The 21,428-nt window shown below is 38.1% G+C and overlaps 1 protein-coding gene across 1 annotated transcript; it reads right to left on the minus strand.

Moving 5' to 3' along the window:
- Positions 1-3,522: 3,522 nt before the first annotated feature.
- Positions 3,523-15,532, minus strand: LOC145979716 (uncharacterized). The gene is made up of 4 exons (XM_083112689.1): positions 15,442-15,532; positions 12,340-12,427; positions 8,122-8,249; positions 3,523-3,829 (listed from the first exon to the last, which is right to left on the minus strand). The coding sequence occupies exons 1-4, from the start codon at positions 15,506-15,508 to the stop codon at positions 3,633-3,635; spliced, it is 480 nt and encodes a 159-aa protein (XP_082968815.1). The 5' UTR covers positions 15,509-15,532; the 3' UTR covers positions 3,523-3,632.
- Positions 15,533-21,428: the final 5,896 nt, after the last annotated feature.

Here is a 21,428-nt window from a genome sequence, read left to right on the forward strand (position 1 = left end):
CACATAATTTAAAGTAAATCGTATTTTGAATCTTAGACCCCAGTTCAGCGAGACCCCAGTGCGCTCCTGTTACAGAAGGCACATGACTCTGGACAACATTATAACATTATAACATTACATGTCTTGTAAATGAGAGAAAGGTGAATGAACACACAAACATTCAAGCAAACTGTACAAAACGAAATGTATCTAAGTATGTACTACTGTATATCCATTTAAAGAAAATAATTCTCCGCTACGGGAACATTGACTGGATCTAAAATGCACAAAAAGCCGCCAAATTCAAATGCCCAAGCACAACTCGGTCTCCCGCTGAAGAATTAAATTTTACGCTTATTTTGCGAACACTTACTGTCAATGACTAACAACAGTGTTTCCAAGACCTGTACAAACGCTGGTCAAAGTGTATTTCCTCCTCTGGTGATTATTTTGAAGGTGATAAAGTCATTTGAAGGTAATTACTTGTTTTCTTTCCTAAAAAAAAAGTTCGTTTTTTTTTGTTGGGCGATCCATGTATTTGACTACTTTGATTGATTTTGCATTTATTGTGATTTTATGTATTTAGTAAAGATTATGCATTTACAGAAAATATTTTTGTACATATAATTATCATCTTTTATATGCTTTATAGTTCTTCCTTCCAGTAAAAATAGTAAGGTAATAGTAAGATAAGTGGCGTCTCCCTCGGTTTCTCGACCCTGTCGCTAAAATTCCAAACGGGACCAGCACGCCATGGTTGAGAAAGGCAAACGGAGCCAGTTGTGAAAAATTTCTGCTCAAGGCAGTTTATGGTCTGGTGTAAAGAAGAAGTTTCAGTTTCGTGATAAGCTGATTTCTTGTAACATCATTGTTAGCAGTCATTTGCTCCCAGTATGACAGTAGGTCTTATATTCGCTGCATGCCATTGGCGTAGGTATGTTGTCAAATTATATACCAGAGCTTGTTAGAGGTGAAAACGTGACATTTCTTACTGTTCTTATTAATATTAAATACTGCTTATAATGGAAAATTGACAAATACCCACTTTTATAGAATACATATTTTCAGATCATTAATTAAGGAAACGTTCCTTCCAAATTTTTGGGTTAACTTAGACGAGATAGACTGCGTACTTTTGTGAAAAGTTTCCTGCTCTTTTAACATGAAAATTAATATAGAAACAATTTGGTATTTTTTAATTTACAGTTCAACATAGTTTTTACTATTATTGCAATAAAAATATGAATGTCATATTGAATTGCATTATACAGTCGACTCTTTATAATTCGAACTTGTTTATTTTTAAATATTCTGTAATTCAAACGTAAGTACATTTCCCCATGAAATTCGTAGTGAAACCAATGTTAAAGATATATACAGGGTGTCATTTTAATGGCGCCCACGGACCACAGATTCGTGTAGAGGACATCAAAACAAACAACTTTTCTCAGTAACATTTTTCACGTTGGTGCGTCAATTCGACGCTACAGCCGATCAAAAAAGACCGTTTTGCCGCCTGGATGCTGGCAACCCAACACAACATTTGATCGTATCCGTGACGTTATTTCCTGCGACGAAACAGCGCACGGTAGGGTTGCAAGGAACACACAAATTTTGTGAAAAATGACAAACTACCAACCACATTATTAGCTGTAAAACGAAGCGAGAAACGTGTCCAGTAGACCGAACATCATAGCCTACCAGCCAGAAGATCAGCAGTCATCTCAGGGGAAGGGGAAAGTGGACCAACGATATGATAAATGGTAAAACACGTATTCAAAATGAAATGTCATGCCGGATTTTGTCTCAGCTTACATCTAAAATACCAACAACAATAAATTTTATTGGACTTACAGCTTACACGTGGCTGTTTACGCCCAATACATGTCAAATATTTGCAAATCTCGTTGCAAGGTTGATATCTACAGGTTTGTATCCAGATGCCATGCGGTACTTTTGTGCTGATAACGGAAGTATCCGAGGTTCACGTTGTTACATTACGGCTAAAACAAGTACAACCCCAGTAACAATCTAATGATGAATCAGTACCGAATATACTACCCTGTCACATTTGTAATAGTATATCCGGTGCGTAGATAAAAACATAGTCGTCTTAGAGCTTGTATTACTCGTACTACTACTTACTATATCCCTGTATTTTCAATCATTTTTCCCACTTGCCTCATAATGCTCTGAATATATTGTATTATCTGTTGCTTACCTTTGGAATTTTTAGTTCTTTCATTTCTATTTTGTCACCTGTTCAGTGTGTCACAGACAACTAGTATCAGAAGGACGAAGTGGATAGACTAAATTGTATATGCCAACGTGGTAACTAAATTTGCAAATATTTGACATGCAAGCTGATACAAAATTCGATATGACCACTTCCACTTGAATTCTATTTTCTTTCTGCCATTTTACGTATCGTTTGTTTACTTCCTGTTAGGTTACAGAACGTGTTTTCTCGTTTTGTGTTACGGCACATAATGTGGCTGATTGTAGCTATGTAATTTTTCACAGAATATGTGTGTTCCTGGCAACCCTGTAACGCATCGCTTCACGACGGGATATGACGTCACAAATGCAATCAAATGTTGTGTGTGGTTGCCAGCATTCAGGCGGCAAAACGGGCTTTTTTGAACGACTGTAGCACCGAAACGACGCACCAACGAGAAAAATGTTACTGAGAAAAGTTGTTTGTTTTGATGTCCTCTACACGAATCTGTGGTCCGTGGGCGCCATTAAAATGACACCCTGTATGTAATTCGAATTTTCTAACTATTTATTTTGGTAATTCAAAGGCAGTACCCAGGGACAGTCGTAGGAAATATAAAGCTTCTGTTTGCTGGTATGCAGCCTGCACCCTCTCTTCAATAGTGTGGGCTTGCTCGCCTCTTTTGTGTCCATGTGTTCGTCCTTGAACCCCCGATTCAAATGATTTGTTAAAATCTTCATATCTGCCTAGGTCAGAAGGTAATGCTGCATCTCTGACAGATAACTAACATTAAAAACAAGTCAAATGAACATGCAGGACAGTTAGACAAAGGATAACAATTATTATTGGAAAGAACTACCAACAAAAAAGTAAGTGTTTTGTGTGAAATCCTCAAAAACAACCGACAGTCATAATAAACAAATGTGCAACATGAATTTACTTCCTGTCAGCCAGGCAACCATATTGAATAGGAGAGACAGTCGCCGGCCTGGCAAGGAGTAGGAAGCAGTGACAGGGCATTCTGTTTTGCCGTTTACCTTCAATTTATAACTTTCTAACCCAACTTACCTTCCCATGTTTTAAACTTTGACTATTCTTGTCGTTACTCATGAAGAAGCCAGCGATGTGATGAAAGCTGGAGTAAAGCATTGAGTACATGCCAAAATTTGACTTCAGATACTCAGTGGAACAGTATCTAGTTACAATATAAACACTCTTCAATTCTTCCAAATGAGAGCCATACATGGTATCTTAAGCTAATAATCATTACTTAGATTTATCATTAGATACAAGTGAAACGAGAAGCTTTTAGATGAATAGTTATATTTAGTTTTCAATTTATACAGAACCTAAATAACGAAAACTATATATACAGAAACCAGAAACACAAGGAAGTTTCTTCCAAGTATCAGAAACCTTTTCTACTGCACTCCCTCTACGATTGGTAGGTTTTTACCTCTTCCATTGGAGTGTAGGGCGGCAAATCTGATTGGTTAGACATTTGTTGTTCATTGTTCGGTGCTGGCTCGAGAGTGTATGGTGGTGGTTGATGAGGGTAAGCTGGCGGCTGTTCATATGGTGTGACCACTCTGGGGTTTCCTTGATGAGGAGTGGTTATTGGTTGCGGAGGATCTGAAACAGAACAAGACAAGTACGGATTCATATTCTGAAAAATTAATTATATGCGTTTGATAAGGATATAGTAGTACACAGTGTATTTCATAATTCGTTCCGGGATTTCGGAAGTCGGTCACTCAGACGCCACCTCACTCACGGAGATGAGAGCATGTCAGTGAATGGAGTAAATATGCAAGTGTTTAACGGACCTTACAAATGCTCGATGTGACCTCCTTGGTGACTCCACAGACGTCAATTCTGTAATCTAGAACGTATGCGTTCTACTGTCTCAGGCGATGGTTCCGGCCTACTTGTTCGTTATGGTATACACAAACAGCCAGTTTCCTATAATTTTCTACACCAGTCCCTTATTGTTATGTCCTTTCGTGGTTCTGTAGATTTTTAGTTAAAAAACAACGTCGACTAGGTTTTAGCACATTACGTGACACAAAAATCTATCTGTTCACCTGAAAACACCATGTTTTCATACTACTGTCTCCTAGCGGAGAAACAGGCAACTAAGCCATGGTCATGTGCCACCAAACTCGTGCATTTCCTCTTCCCGTTGACATGCTATCATCTCTTGTATGCAAGCTTGCTTCTGCACAGTGAAACTTCAAAATCCCGGAGGTTCCTAAGAAACTCGGTGTATAATATTAAAACCTTAATTGGCTATTTTTATACAGTAGATATTTACTTGCGGGAGTTCCAACACAGCCCACAGTCCACTACAACCTGCCCACAGAGTGCAGAGCTTCGCGTATCTACTTCCTACTTTTAAATCATTATCTTCTCGAAAAACCATTAAGAAAGAATCCATAATATTGTATTATTTTATGTTGTGATATAAGCAGGGAATGGATTCATATGTACTAATCAAGTGTTAGATATGTAAATATTGGGGCTGAGCCGATACCACGTTAAACCGATACCGATATCGATGCCAATACTCTTACCGATTCCCACCGATATCGATACTTGAAAATTGATATAATTAAAATGTGTTCAAAATATTGATCAATAATCGTCTGTAAATATTCTTCCCCAATTAATGTCTCAATTTACCAAGACATTTGCTTTAGAATATTCAAGAATTGCATGAGAATATTAAAATAGATATTATGTAATCACAAAATATAGTTTTTCGTGCAAAATATAAAGAGAGTTTGAATTTTGCATAATATTCAGGGTAATTAGAATCGGCGAAAGTGTCGCGCTGCATATTTGTGGATCAAGTGAAAGACCAATATGCCGGAAAAGTAACAGCTGGTATTGGTAGATGATTTCCAACCCATGCTTTCTGATACCGATACATCGGCATTGGTATCGGCTCAGGCGTGTTCTGATTAGTACCAAACAGCTCAAACGTGTTTATGTTCCACCCACATGAATCATAATTTCGAATTTTAAGTGAAACTATTACGCAAAAGATTACATTATGTTAAATATTTTCAATATTTCACATAGAAAATTATCACTGTAGATGATCGATCCTTTCCCCTGACCGTTTTTAGTGAAGGGAGACATAACCAATTCTATCTTCACGGGAACTTTTCTAACGTTGGAAGCGGCCCCGGCGCACACCCAGTGTCGAATAACATGGGTACCTGGGGGAAACCCTGGGGGGTAAAGGCGGTCAGGGGCGTGATGCTGATCACATCACCCCCACTCACGACCGGATCAAGAAAGTGTGGGGCGTTACCCCCACACCCCTATACTCCTTCATGGCGTGGTGCTAAGCACAGGGGAACACTTTACCTTCTTTACCTTTATTAACTTATCATTAGGGAACGGTTTTTTAGGTAAGAACATATTTTTTCTTTGTTTCTTCAGAAGTCCGCCATATGGATGGAATGTAATCTGCGAAGTCTTATTTCACATAAAAATGCATAACGTAAAGAGATGATAATTATATGTAAAAGGAAAGGAAGAATAATCATTGAAAATCAGGAAGAGGAAATTTAGTAATATAAAGATGTCGTTACTCCCAGACAGTTAGGAATCAGCCCAGTCAGGAAATTTTAATGGAATGCTGATGTCAGTTATTGCCGAGTTGGATTTACTGAGGGGGAACCAGGAAATGTGTGAGTATGTAGGATGACACCTAAAGAAATAGGGATTGTTATGTGGAAAGAGAGGAGAATAAATAGTTGGGGGGGGGAGTGAGGGAGATTCGATCGAGAGTCGTTGGTGAAGGAGGTATTGGAAATTATCTCCAGAGTTCTGAGGAGATTCATGTCTATCGCTGAGACGGGTAAAAATCCTTAATTTCATATCCAAATATGTGCCGGGTCTAACCTTGACGATATAAAATGGTTCATTTAAAGTTGTGTTTTCATCTCTCGCAGCTGAGACTATGCAGGGTTGCCATATTTTAGAATTAATTTATAATCACCCCAGGAAATCGATCCTAGTACCGAATGTATGTTACCCAAGGAGACGAGCCATAGTCTTTATAGTTTCCAGGTAACTGCAGGTACAATACGATAATATTACCATTAACACATAAAACCCATATTTCCATGGAAAGAACATAAAAGGTACATATTCATATTAAATTAAACTGTAATTAGAAATTGTTTCACGAAAATTTCCCCACATAACAATCCTCACATAACATAATGTAGAAATTGTACTACTACTCCCAATAACAATAGACATTATAGACAAAATAAAGTTTCCAAGTACCTTTTGTAAATACATGTTTTGGAGTTTATGCATACAATAGACAAAATATGAGGTAAATTAGTCAATCTTTAACGTTTCTGTGGCAAGACAATTTATTCAGAACAGCGTTCTCAAGTCACCCAGAAACCAGAAACGTGGCAGGCAGAGTATGATGAGATAAGGGGGGGACAAGCTTCACCTATCAAGTTCATCACTAGGGCTTGGCGTTACTTGTTTCGTCTCTCCCGCCGAAGAAGAAGTCATCTTAACGCGGCTCCGAATCGGACACAGCCGTCTCACACGTCGTGATTTGCTCCAAGGACTGGACCCTACGTCATTTCGTACTTGCAACGTTGTTTTAAGTGTTCGGCACATTCTTCTCAAATGTACAGATTTCAATTACCGCAGACAGGGTTTTAACTTTTCCAACGAAATGTCTTCTATGTTGGTAGACGATACCAGTGTTTTAGCTAATGTTTTTTGAGTTTTGAGAAGAGAAGGCCTTTCCACTTTCTGAGGTAGTTTTAAACTACCCTTACACTTTCTAATGTGTTGTGTTTGTTCTATGCAGGTCCATTTACAACCTGCATTTATAACCTTTCCAAAGGGGCTTTTTACACCCCTTTTGTAATGTTGACATAAGGGTTTTAGATAAGGGGATCCTCCTAGCATACACTAAAGGGTGCAAAATGTCCATACGTGCAGACACATCCAAAACTTTTAAATCGATCAATCAAGCCACCCACACCCCCTATACGCCTTCATGGCGTGGTGCTAAGCACAGGGGAGCACTTTACCTTTTACCTTTAAGCCACCCAACACTTATCATGAGACAAACATTTCGATGAAACTTTATATGTGTGTTCACGACAAGTGCTAATATGTTCAAATAAAGGACGTTCTAAGCGTTGGCAATGATTATTTAGTTGTAAGTAGAGCATTTGTTGCAGCGGACATCCCGCTGGAGAAAATAAACAATCCAGAACAATAGGAGCATTCCAGTGTTTACGTGTGTGACATTTTGCACTCAACATTTAAGATTCTAGACATTATATTAGATTAAAATATTCATAATGAACTGATTTCAAAGAATTATGAAGTAGTTGGTGATATCTGCTAACAAATGAAAAAAAATTGAGTGAGATGGCATAGGCTGGATGCATGAAATGCATTAACAAAAGTGCTTTACGTGTGTAGGGCTTTAAAAATTTAGCAAATTTTAATTCATTTGTCTGTGAAGTATATGGACTAAAGATGTAGTTACTTTTATTGGTTAAATGTGCAAATTATGTACATTTTCAAACATTTAAACCTTAATGTAATTAAAAACAATAATAATTTTAACAGTAACTCATTTTGTTATTTACATGGAGTACCTAACAATTTGCGCCACACGATGGATCCACGTTGTGCAAACACTAACCCCACAGTGTTACGAACAAACTGTGGAAAAAATTAGATTTTTGTGTGAATATGAAAAACAAATAAGTGGGGTGAGTCTGACATTTTGACTGAAAATATTCTTGAGCTTTAGATACATGTTACGGCAGTTTTTAGAACCTAAGAAATAAACATTTTCAAGTTTTTAGCACCTAAAAATCCTCTCCCTACCTACATTTTCATTTTGTTAGGGGACTTACGTTGAGCTTGAGCCCTTTGTAGATTACGGCGTTTCTTCGCTCTGAAGTAGCAACAAATGCCGATGATAACTCCTTTCAGCACGATGATGATTGCAACTATTAATATGTAACCAAATGGAGGTGGCAAACTGCAATAAAAGTTACAAATGAATGAATGAAAAAGAAATTGATAGAGAAAGGAGAAATAAGTTAGAAGGAAGAAATGGAGAAAATGTTGTCTTTCTCTATTTCTTAATCGGATAGAGAGAGACAGAGAGTAAGTTATAACAAGTTTTTCAAGTTACTTAATTTTAACAAACAATTCAAATATATGCAAAAATATGCACTTGAAGTTACATCCCTACGAATGTTATGCAGACGTACAGCAAAGTACAAAAGACAATTCAAACTTCGTTTTAAATCCACTTTATGCGAAGAATCAGGACAGGACTTAGTTTAAAGTGGGATCCCGCTTCCTTGATTGGTGTAGTGGTAACGTCGTCTCCTTGCAATCAAGGAGTTCGATACCCGGCGGGGTACATAGTGGTTCGGATCTCACTTTACAACTCTAGGTCCAGTCCCGATTAGCCTTTTTGTGCATAAAGTGAACTTAAAAAACTAACTCATACATAAAGTGTGATCCAATGTGTACGGCTCCACCCAGGCCTGTAGCTAGAGGGGGGCGGGGGAGCAACTGCCCCCTGAGAGCCTGCTTTGCCCCATCTGTGAAAAATACAGAACACATTCCTGCCTGGAATTCTCACTAATCTTTACAATTATATCTTGTATTACTCTAGCAAAAAATACACTTATTGATTTTGTGATTTATTAGGGTGTATGGGATTCCGTATAATGTCGTATCAGGATTGGGAGGAGGGCCTCCCTGATGGCGCAGTGGTAGCGTCATCGCTCCCGGGTTCGATACCCGCTGGAGGCACAAGTGGTTCGGATCCCACTTCAAGCCGTAGGTCCACTCCCGATTAGCCTTACTGTGCATAAAGTGGACTTAAAACACCAAATCAACAACAGGATTGGGAGGAAATATTCCGTTCCAGATTCAGACTTCGGAAAATGATTTCGCAAGTATCAGTATCTAGAACAGTTGTGACATTTTGAGTAGTCTTGTATTAAAGGTGCCTAATGTGTTTCGATGTTTTTCTTGGATGTGTTGCTATGAAGTTTGAACGGCATAATTTTTTGTTTCCGAAGTCTACCTTTTCATAATAGTGATTCATATGGTAGAGAGACGGAGTGGACATTTGATTATTGTTACTTTAGCGTTACTTTTCTGCCACATCGACTTAATGGTGACAATGAGTGATGACGTGAAATTGATGAAGAGACACTCATAAACAGTGCTGGAATCACAGGGGGTGGCAGGGAACATTGTCCACCCGACCTTGGACGGAAGTCCATTCTAGGGGAAGCAAACATTGAAGTAAAAAAAAAACAAGACCAGGAGAATCTAAGAATAACAGGACAATTGAATACTCATGATGGAATGAGTTTCCATGCGTTCCTTGCATCCTTCTTCCTGACGGCCAAGGGCACTTGCAATGAACACAGAGGGGAAATTGCCCCCCTCGATTTCAAATTTTATACAAATAAAAATACATTTCGTAAAATTTCTTGCTCGCTCTGCTCGCAATATCTCCTATTCTTATAGTCCAAGTTCAGGGACATAGCTATAGGTCGGCGGGAGTGGCCCTGGGAGCCAAACGTTCTATATGAAAAAAATGTTAAAGAGAATGCCATGGCGCCCCGTAAAACTATTTGCGCCCTATTAAAACAATTTCTTTCTATGAAACTTAACATGAAATATTAATGATGGCACTGTATCCAAGAAGTCATTGATCAATCAAGGGATTTCTATTTGTTTGTCGGGTGTCAAAGACATGCGTTTCATAGCTTCCCCCATGGCGCAGTGGTAGCGTCATTGCCTTGTAATCGAGGGGTCCAGGGTTCGATACCCGGTGGAGGCTCAAGTGGTTCGGATCCCACTTTAAACTGTAGGTCCAGTCCCGATTAGCCTTACTGTGCATAAAGTGGACTTAAAACACCAACCCAACTCAAACATGCGTTTCAACAATAAAATAATACAAGTCACAAAATATTTTGTAAAATGGTTACCGTAACCAGTAGGCAAACATTGTCTGTAGTGATGCAAGTGTCTCCCCTTTGAAGGAAATAGAGTCCGTGGTGGACTAAGGGACCAATGTTTTAGCAAGTACAAAAATAAATGTATTACAAATTTTTACACAATTCATCAAAATTTAGATAATATGTAACCATTATTATTTAATTAATTCGATTTTTCTTGCATAACACAAACCAATGGTGTTGTTGGATTCTCGTTAGATTCCTCTGTGCGTAACAATCTTGCATACTGGAAACTAGAGGAAATCATTATGAAGCATGATTTTTAAAGGGCTCCCATAATCAGTTCTGCAGAGAGGCCCAAAGCTGTTGGTAGATATTAACCGTCTATTAACATTATCGACCTGTAAATATCAAGTAGATACAGTCCCTATTATCCTATTTATGTTAAACTTTATATTCTTTGGCAATCTGGAAAGGTCATTATCAAAATATTGCCATTTGATGTTGCTCGAAGTTTTTTTTGTTCGTCGGAGTTTCAAGATATCATCCCTTTTCTGTTACTTATCTCTTTTTGGGGAGGGGGTAAGTGCCTCTGTGTACCCTGCTATATCTACTAATGCGAGACAATATATTAAAAATTTGCCCCCTCTAGGATTGACTTCGCCCCCCCCCCCTCCTACAAAGATTCCTGACTACGGGCCTGGCTCCACCAGGAAACAAACCCGAGTTACACTTGAACACGCTCAAAGTCTAGATGAGCGGTTTCCTGGGGCCGTGACTGTCTTTCAGAGGCGCCGAGAAATGTTCCAATATTTTCACTGAAATATTCCAAATATGTGCTTATTTAGTACTTTTTTACATATAAAATGTTTATGAATTTGAAATATGTGTTTATTTTTTTTAAACTTGAGGTTATAAACCTAGACAAAATAACTGAGCGTTGCAAATGTTAGATAGGCCTACATTCTGACTTGGGCGCCGCGGGAAAATCTTGAAACACTATGGGCGCCGTGAAAGAAAAAAGTTTGGAAACCCCTGGTCTACACAATTTGACTTAATCACTATTAATTTTTAATACTAAATGTATTAAATTTATTGTTTTACTATTGTTTCTTTCCGGTCTAAAACGTCTTCTGTTGTACTGAAAATATGATTAAATCAATCGTGAACAGGGAGGAGTTGGATAAGAGTGCGCAGTTCAAATATTTATATCCGTGTTGCATTCAAAGTTAACTTGACAACAATGAGTCAGTCTGAAAAGTGTCATGGAGGAATGTGATCAGATATAGTTACAGGCATCTACACGTTGAATCAATAAGGTAAGTTTCAATTGTCATATTCATATTGTAATATTTTGAATTTCTTGCAATCAGTTCCTCATAACACGAACTTCAGTGATTCATTGACCACATATTTTGAGTAAGGCGCTTGTGGTGAATGTCATAATGTATTAAATGTTTCAAATTATTTTCATATATTTTCCTGCTTGTAGCGAAGGAGCAGTGTTGTGAGGTAAAAGTTCGCATATCACAGTTGGGCAAAAGTTTGTGCAAAGAAATGTGCAAACCGCATTTGCATTTGTGAAAATTTTTAAGATACTGATTCGGATTCTGTGCCTGATTCATTAAGTAGAGCGTCAAAATCAGTCTACCCTGCCGAAGTCATCCAACTCCCCAAAGCGTCTGAAATCATACACAATTCATATTTTTAGAATGTATTTTTCCAAATATATTTCTACTAATTATCAAATTAGTTAGTAGCACAAATTTTTAACCGATTTAGCAATCTAAAATTCTTTTAAAATCCCTTCCTACATGTAAACTTCTACAACACCAGGAGGTAAGAGTGGTTTCTCCATTCGTTATAAAAATATAGGAATTTCAATAAATATATTTGAAATGTTAATCTGGGGCCTAGAGAAACTGAAAGAAGAATGATTAAGGTATGTTAGATATCAATTTTAAGATTCTGACTTCTATGGTAGCTTAGATATATGGAATCAAAAACTAAGTTCTTACTCTTACTCCGCTACACTTTATACGTATTTAGGTAGACACCCATGTGCCTGGAAATTGTGAACGAATTATTTTTCATGTATGGTAAACAAGGGTATTTAGTGTTAAGATAGTATTTACATACCCCAATATCAAAATGCAGCAAACATGACGCTCCTCGTCGCAGCACTGATATCCCGAGGGGCAATAGAAAAATGGTCCACAAGAGTCAGCTGTCACAAAAAAATAATAAATTAATCAACTGCAAAATGGCATTACCTTTTATGAAGTATATAGTATCCATGTGTCACGTTACATGATTGGTACAACATCTCCACCCTTGTAATTCACACTATGGTTTTAATTTTTAATTTTAGTTTAGCAACGTTAAGTTTACGTGGGTTTCATGTGATGTCCGGATTCGCACCGCCGCCAAGTTCGTGGCCAAGTTGTTTGTCGCCTGCAAGAAAATACCCCCCACGTAGCGTTCGTTACACCTGCGTCAACTGTACGTTCGTTGTTAGTACTGTGCAAAATGTCGGTAACATTGAATAATATTAATGACAGTGTTGTATCATTTTGATATATCGATAATTGTTCATGTTTTCAAGCTCTTTGCGCAGTCGACAGAAAAAGATATGGAAAAAAGCGAAGTTTTGCGGTGTAGATCCACATGAACTGGACGATAACGAAATGAAAAGGGGCCAAAACATTTGGCCTACTCAGTTCTCATGTGTTTATTTTCTTGGCACAGCTACTTGGAATCATTTTTTTTTTTTTTTTTTTTGTATTTATGGATTCTGCTTGAAATATTTACATCCAGTACAAATTAACTAAGATTTCTAAAGCTCTACATTATCATCTCTTTTCCTTTAAGGTTTGTTCAAGAGCTGTAATTTGAAATGTTGAGTTGAACGAAAACAGTAATTTCACTCCTTTCTTTAAGAATTTGGATATGCAGGTCTCCGTGGCAAAGTGGTTAGCACAGCCCGCTATGCCAGTGGTCCCGGGTTCGAATCTCGGCCTGGGCATGAGAGTTCTCTGTGATTGTCCCTTAATGAATTTCATCATATCATCACCCAGTCTCGACTTCACGATCAGTCAAAACTGACAAAAAGCTAAGTAAAATAAACTAAATCAATATATCGATCAATTTGGGATACTTTGATATATCGTTAATATGTTTTAACCAAGCAGTGCTTTTCTTTCCTCACAGTACGCAAAGCCTACTACCCGTACCTTTGCTTATGGTTCGAATAGAAACTAATAACAGTTTGTGTTAAGGAAGAAAATATAAATAATCAAATACAAGACACGCCCCAAAAATGTTTATGTGTATTCAAATTTCCTGTGAATGTGAAGCGTGGTCCTTTACTCTTAAATAGGAACATAAATTAAGAGTTTTCAAAAATGAAAATTTAAGAAATATGTTTAGACTTAAAGCAGGTGAATGGCCAGGTGAGTGGAGAAGGTTCCAGAATACTAAAATGAATAATCTACAGGGTGTGCACAATCAAAGTTGCCCTACTCAGAGCCCGCTGGATCCCATTGGAAGCAATGTATTGTTTTGAATCTTAGTACAGAGCCTTAGAGATCGTGGAGAAGCGGATGATGTTAAAAATAGTTCGAATTTTTGCCATCAGATGCAAATGTGTCGCTGAAGTAGCAACAACCAGAAATTTGAGTTTGTGTGGGTACAGCGGTAATTCATGCCAATGTGAATGATCCTTTGGAAGCGCCATGCAGTGTGATCAATGGTCGCACGGAGCTCTTCTTTGGATATTGTTCACTATGAACTAATTTCAGCGCTACATTTGCACCTGGTGGTGAAAATCGGAACTATATTTTTCGTCAGCACTCGCTTCTTCGTGGTCTCCATAGCCTCTATACTAAGTTTCAGCGCAATCCTTTGCTTCGAACGGGATGTATAAGGCTCTGAGAAGGGCAACATTAATTTAGGTCACCTGGTATATTCACTGCATGTTATTATGAGAATGATAAAATAAATACTTGGGTGGGAAGCCCTTGTAGTAAACATAGTAGAGGGTAGACAATGATATAAGATCCTTTTGAGAAACGTGGCGCCAGGAAACGTGCGGGAAAAACGAGACACAGATGAACTTCGAGGCTTGTTTACATGTGTATGTATAGGTGTGTTTCACCTCCGTCACCGGTTCTTGTAAACATACGAAAATCGAGCGGGCGGGCGGGGAATTTGAACCTTGTTTGCGATGGTTTGTTTCGTTTGAGTTCGAGTTAGTTTTAAGTCCACTTTACGCACAGTAAGGCTAATCGGGACTGGACCTACAATTTATAGTGGAATCCGAACAACTATGTGCCTCCAGTTTACAATGGTACATTGCGCAGTATTATGTTGTTTTTGCCTAACAGAAACTCACATTTGTCTTAGAAATTTCAGATAGAACAGAAGAATTCGATAATTGTTGATCAGAAGATTGGCGAGAATAAATCACTGCGCAAGTGGTGACTTGATAGGGTTCGCCCGATGAAATCGTGAGAGAAGAAGTGATTGCAGATATCAGCAGTTTGAACCAGAACACACAGCTTTGCTCTGCCAACTCGCTTTCTCCCATTCTCTGCCGTTATGGTCAACGGATTACAGGGACAGAGTATTATATAGGCACTGCAGAAAACCATATAGAGACCCTCTGTGATGTGTGTTGGAAGACACATTCAGTGGCGACCCTGTTCAGAGAGTCTACTTCCGTTTGGAATGCAGCAGATTAACTCTCTAAGTTAAGCACAATGGCTAATGAGACAAATAGAATGGAATCCCTATCACTCAAGATTCGGAAACAGAGTTCTTGGCAACGTAATGTGCTACCCGAACCACTACTTCATACAGGCCTGTTTGCTACCAACCTAAGTAGATAATTTCCTCTTCATACTTCATCTCCGAGCTACACTCATCATTGTTATGTGAACAATGTTACTTGTTTTAATTGTTAAATACAAAACAGAGAATGGAAATTTCACACTTCAGATCGTAAAATTTGCTTGAAAAGCAGCCACCACTTTAAACACCACATTCATCTTTCACTAAAGGAAGTATTCTGCTAGTAACCAGTTTTCAATCCAGATTCCGAATATGCTAACATCCACGATAACGCAAGGGATATAGAAGCACAGTTAATAAGTATATACATTTCTAATTTCTAATGAATAACTTTAAATTATATTGTACTTTATGTAACAAAATATTGAAACCTCACACTAAACTTCTTACCTGCATTTGCCTGCAGGGAACAAGAAAGAACGATACAAATAACAGCTACCACATCCAAGGTATCCATATTGGTTGTCACCACATATGTTCGATCTACAACAATGCTCTACGTGATGCATTTCATTTATCTTATCTTGCCTGGATTATCTAGCTATCGTTAATACCACAAGTTGCGAAAAGCCTTAAACAAATATTGAAAAAAATTAACTTCTAAGAATAGTGAATGAGGTATTATAAGTTGTCATTTGGTTTTCAACATGGAATGTTAACATGGGCGTCGCCAGAAATTTTTGTAGGGGGGTCGGGCAAATGATAAAAGTTGAATAGTAGAAAAATAATAAATATTATTACCACGGTTATAAATGTTATTATACAATAATAAATATTATAAAGTAACAAAAATAATTTTTATTCGAAATAATAATAATGATTATTACTATTATGTAAATGGGGAGACTCGATCCACCAAACGAGTGAAAACCAGCACAACTATTTTCCATCATTTATTTTGCATTTTATGCAGTTAGTATCTGAATGCACTTTGATATTAACCATTGCACGTCTCGTTCAAGAAGAGGCATTAAATGTTAGGTGTATTATTTTTTTTTATAAAGTGTGTTGTGTGGCCTTTCACCTACAACTGTAATTATTAGAATTTTGAAAACTGTGGAACCATTTGTTCTTTGGATGAAATGTTAGAATATAACCTTGGTCCTGTATTTTTCTCTAAATGTTTTCGATCCAATGCATTTTTACTTTCATTGTTCTGTTCGAATACTAATTAAATGAACTTTATTTCTGTTCTTAACAATAAGAGTAACAAACTTTCTGCTTTCTTGTATCTTCAAATGAACAATGTCAATTTCCAGGGGAGGTCCACCGACCCGTTCGACCCCCTCCCCTCCTCCCGACCCCCATGAATGTTAATGCAATATCAAGGATATATTTTACAATTTTTGTTATCTTAAAATGGCCTTTATTGCCTCAGATTATTAGTATTCAAGAGTAATACAAGACAACTACCGTGTAACTCAGAAGCTCTTTACTACTTTGGAGTTTAAATGTAGTACTGTCGCATGAAGGTAAAGATAAAAATCTATTACCAGTGGCGCCGACTTGGTACCAAAACTGGGGGCGAAAGGGCAGTTTGCTTTCTCTTTGTAGACAAGGCTTAACATTAAGAGGCCATAGTGAGAAGGAAAAATTGGAAAAAAAGGAAAGGCAACTGTCCCCCACGCTCCCATATTCGCCGCCACTGATACTCCCTATACATTGCAACATGTCCTGAAGGCATATGGGCGTAGGAGAAGGTAGGACACAAACATTCACATTCGCAGCAATGTGCGAAGGTGGTGGGTTCATTATCGTGTTCCCGCACTTTTACCCCAAATGTTGATTGATTGATTGAATTGTTATTTAAAGTCCACTTTATGCACGGAAAGGCTAATCGGAACTGGACCTACAGTTTAAAGTGGAATCCGAATCACTGTGCCATGTTCCTCCATCGGGTATCGAACCCGAAAATGGGACCTTGAAAACTGACTCACTCATTCATAAGTGTTGACCCTTTGTGATTGGTTATTAGTTGCCATTGTTGCCTACTGCAATAAATCCGAATTTGAAATGCTTCCATGATCTAGCAGACAATTACGCAAATCAGGCTAGACACTATTTTCTTCTTCGGCTGTTCTATGCAAGGATGAAATGCAAAATAAAAAGGGAATTGGATAATAGGTGCACACCAGAAAAGAATTAACTACAGTGTACATTTTTCTTGGCACATTTAATGTGTCTAAATGTTCCTTCATGGCACGTTGCTATATGCTCGGGGAACTTTACCTTACCTTTACAGTATACTTAAAAATAATATACCCAGGTAAGTTAAACAAATCCATGATTCCATTGAATTAACTACTGAGAGAACCAATAGTCTTATAAATGCGAATCTGAACGAGCAGTGTAAGATTGAATGCCCACTTGGAAAGATTAGGAACAAGAGAACTTAACCTGCTGTAGTTGACGAACACAATATTTAATAATATCTTCGAATCTTTTCCTAGGGAGTCCCATGAAGAAATAATGAACAGATACTTGATCTTTTCACAATATCTGTACCTTCCTTAAATTTCTATCATGCAAATTCTACAATTTGGATATAATTATGTGATACAATGTATAGAAATTATGTATAATATGGATATATAAATAAGGTAATAGCTATCCACCTCCAAATAAATAATAGTGGGGGCAGCTTAATGTCGAATATCGCGTTAATGTGGACACACCGGACAAAAGCACCAAATTTTTTCCAGGTACTATGTAGGTGCTTAGCTTTCAATTTTTGATAGGAACCAACTCCTCCGTCGGCCATCTTGGATTCTATAGCGGCCATTTTGAAATATAGGTATATTATCAATATCTCGGCTTCTAAATCACTTAGGACCACAATCTTGGTGTCTAAGTATACATATTTGGGGTCAGGAAATACAACTACACAATTTTTAAATGTATCAGACTATATATTTATTCACTAATATATGTACCAATTACAACTATTCACCTTTTCTATGAGAAGGCAGCTACGGCGTCCATGATGAACCATGGGATGAATGTCGTGCGTTGGGCTGCAGAACTCTGGACAGATACCCGGTTTGGCAGTTGATGCACCATTGTATGTCCTAGCCAAGTTCACACAGTGGAAGTAGCCTCATACGCATGGAGAGGAATCGTTCATAGTAATGATGGGTAGCTTGCATATTGGGATGGCGATGTGGAAAACGTTTGGTGGCTACTTGGAGGGATCAGGATGGACTTGCACATTGGCTGAAGTTGGTATTGCTTCATCAGGCACAACCGACTCTTTCCTTCGGCCTCGCATGTGATTAGAACAAGACATTCTCACTAAATGACAGCTTGGCTTTGGAAAAACTGAAGGAGGATACTTTCCTGAAGGACCACACGATGAAGAAACCAAGGTTTCATGGAGAAAAGCAATGGTAGAAAAGAGTCCTACATTCTAGTACTGGGACACGATTCTTAACATGGAGCTCCTGGGCCTCGTTTTTATCAGATCGCAGGGTGAGGGGAATTTTAATCTGTATGGGGAAAGCCTCAAGGCCATGGCAAACTTGGTTCTTCGCTCTCGACCATCAGAATTATGCACGATGGATCCCAATACACATCCGAGATTTGGAGAATCTTCCTCTTTCCATTCTTGAGGAGTTTGAGTAGCAGGGTCACTGGATAATCCACAAAACCAAGAACCGATTCTCAAGTATACCAATCGACCAAGCACATGAGCAAAATAATAAGGTCATAAAGGGTTCAGGAGGTGCTGTTGGTCTGACCGAAAATCCTTCAGCCTTCAGAAAATGGATGGTCTCAGGGCCTGAACAAGCTAGGTTATTGAAGGAGTTTCAAGATAACTACATCCCTAATCAAGACAAAAGTTATCATCATCATGAAGAGGGATTTGCCACACAAAAAAACATTTAAGGAACAATCATTGAGTCTATATACAGTCATAAAAGACTTTGGAAATCCCTTTACGGATGACAATGACGAGATATTGACTCTTGACACACGAAATGTTTTAGATGAAAGTGTAGTAAATACGGTGCGGACAGTTCAGAGTGTAGGCCAGGATCAGTATGACAAGTATTGCAAATCAGTTATCAGTGATTGTACTCGCTCCATTCATGAACCAATAAAAAAATACACTTCCTTTATTCAGAACTCCTATACAAAAGATAAAGACAAAAGATAAGAGAAACATATCATTACTTATCATTACTTAAGACTGATGTTTCTCTGTGCTATATAGTGACATGGCTACATTCTTCAGCCATGAGAATCATAATTTTCCCCCTTCACTATCTGACGATAGATGTCTGCGCTTCGGAAAGAAGTCAGATCTTATGAACATTCTGAAAAAGGATTCCCCAAATGATCATCTTGATTATGTTGATGTGAAACTTCTCGATGGAGCCACTGTTGTGCATTTCCTCCCCCCAACTACCAACATTGTCACATTTGATGGTTATGCTGATCACGTATTCATTCCACATATCAATAAATAATTAGAAATCTGCAAACGACTTCATGTGGTGTGGAACAAATACATTCCGACAAGCCTCAAAGAAGAGACTTGAGAAAAGCGAGGTAAGGGTGTTAGGAGAAAGTGTGAAGGAAGGAACAAGCTCCCAATTAAGTGGACCGATTTCTTAAAAGACCCCACCAACAAACAGGAACTTTTTGCATTCCTTTGAACTAAATTGGCAAATGTTGAATGTGCCGAAAGCAAGGTAATTGTCGTCACATGTGATGCCGAAGTTAATCTCCGAGGAACTGATAGGTCCATGCCATCATGTGACCATGAGGAAGCGGACACCAGACTGATTATCCACTTACAGGATGCACTTTTGAATGACTGTAGTAACTGTATGGTGCGTACTGTTGACACGGACGTAGTGGTGATCCTCATTGGCAAGTTCCATCACCTGATGACCTTGTGTGCAGATTTGAATATTTGTATTGCTTTTGGTATAGGCAAAACATTTACTCATATTGACATTAATGCTATCTACGAGAAGCTGGGTGTAGAGAAATCCTTGGCCCTCCCTGTAGTCCACAGTTTCACTAGATGTGATACCACATCATCATTTTTTGGACCAGGCAAGAAATCTGCATCGGAGGCATGAAATTGTTATCCTAAAGTGACACATGCCTTTATCTACATTGCACTCCACCCTTACACAGAACTTGATATTGATAATGAAAATTTTAATCTACTAGAACGCTTCACCGTGATATTGTATGATAAGAATTGTGATTTAGACAATGTGAATGAAGCCAGGAAGGAGCTGTTTTGTCAGAAGAGTAAGTCAATGGAGAAACTTCCACCAACCAAGGACGCACTACTCCAACACTTCAAGCTGGCTGTATATCAGGCAGGAGTATGGTATACCAGTGAGCACAGACAACAGCATGCTCCTAATCCGGAAGGCTCGGGAAAGTAGACAGTGCATCATGGGTTCCCGTATGGAAAACATTACCTATTGCTTCAAAGGCATGTACTGAATTGGTTAAATGTAATTGTAAGAGTCAAAGCGGCTGCACTGGTAGGTGTGCTTGCAATACTGCTCGTTGGAATTGTACTGAACTGTGCAAATGTCAATTTTTGAATACGACATAAGAAATTCATATAACGGCAATCCTTCATATAATTGAACATCTTTCTTATACGATTTCATAATACGATTTATTGTATTTTAATTGAATAATTATGTATTTTATGTCATTTTTCATGTATTATTTGAATTGGTGAATAGTTTGTAAACGGTAGCATATCATTAGTAATATGTGTAGTGAATACCGCATTTAAACTTTTTCATACGATCGTATAAATTTGTTAATTTTCCAAACTGTTAATCGGTGAATAGTTTGTGATTCGTACATATATTAGTGAATAAATATATAGTCTGATACATTTAAAAATTGTGTAGTTGTATTCCCTGACCCCAAATATGTATACTTAGACACCAAGTTTGTGGTCCTAAGTGATTTAGAAGCCGAGATATTGATAATATATTATACCTATATGTCGAAATGGCCGCTATGAAATCCAAGATGGCCGACGGAGGAGTTGGTTCCTATCAAAAATTGAAAGCTAAGCACCTAAGTAGTACCTGGAAAAAAATTGGTGCTTTTGTCCGGTGTGTCCACATTTTCGTGATACGCTGCCCTACAATAATAAGGACTAATAAATGTAACACCCAGGGACATCGTTAGGGGGGAAACGCGGGTCCACTGGAGCCATTCAAACGTCCCCGTGGCCCCGGGAAACTGTTCTGTATTTGCTGGAAATTTTACTTTGATGACAAATATTGCAAAATAATTCTTCAGTAAATTTTGCTTGCAGTTTGAAACACTTCTTCAATTTTTAGTAGCACGAACCCAAGCAAGGCATTTCTTTCTTATTTCCCTGT

This window comes from Lepisma saccharinum, chromosome 26, assembly GCF_977018435.1.
Source record: "Lepisma saccharinum chromosome 26, izLepSacc3.1, whole genome shotgun sequence".
In the NCBI taxonomy this organism is placed as follows: Eukaryota; Metazoa; Arthropoda; class Insecta; order Zygentoma; family Lepismatidae; genus Lepisma; species Lepisma saccharinum.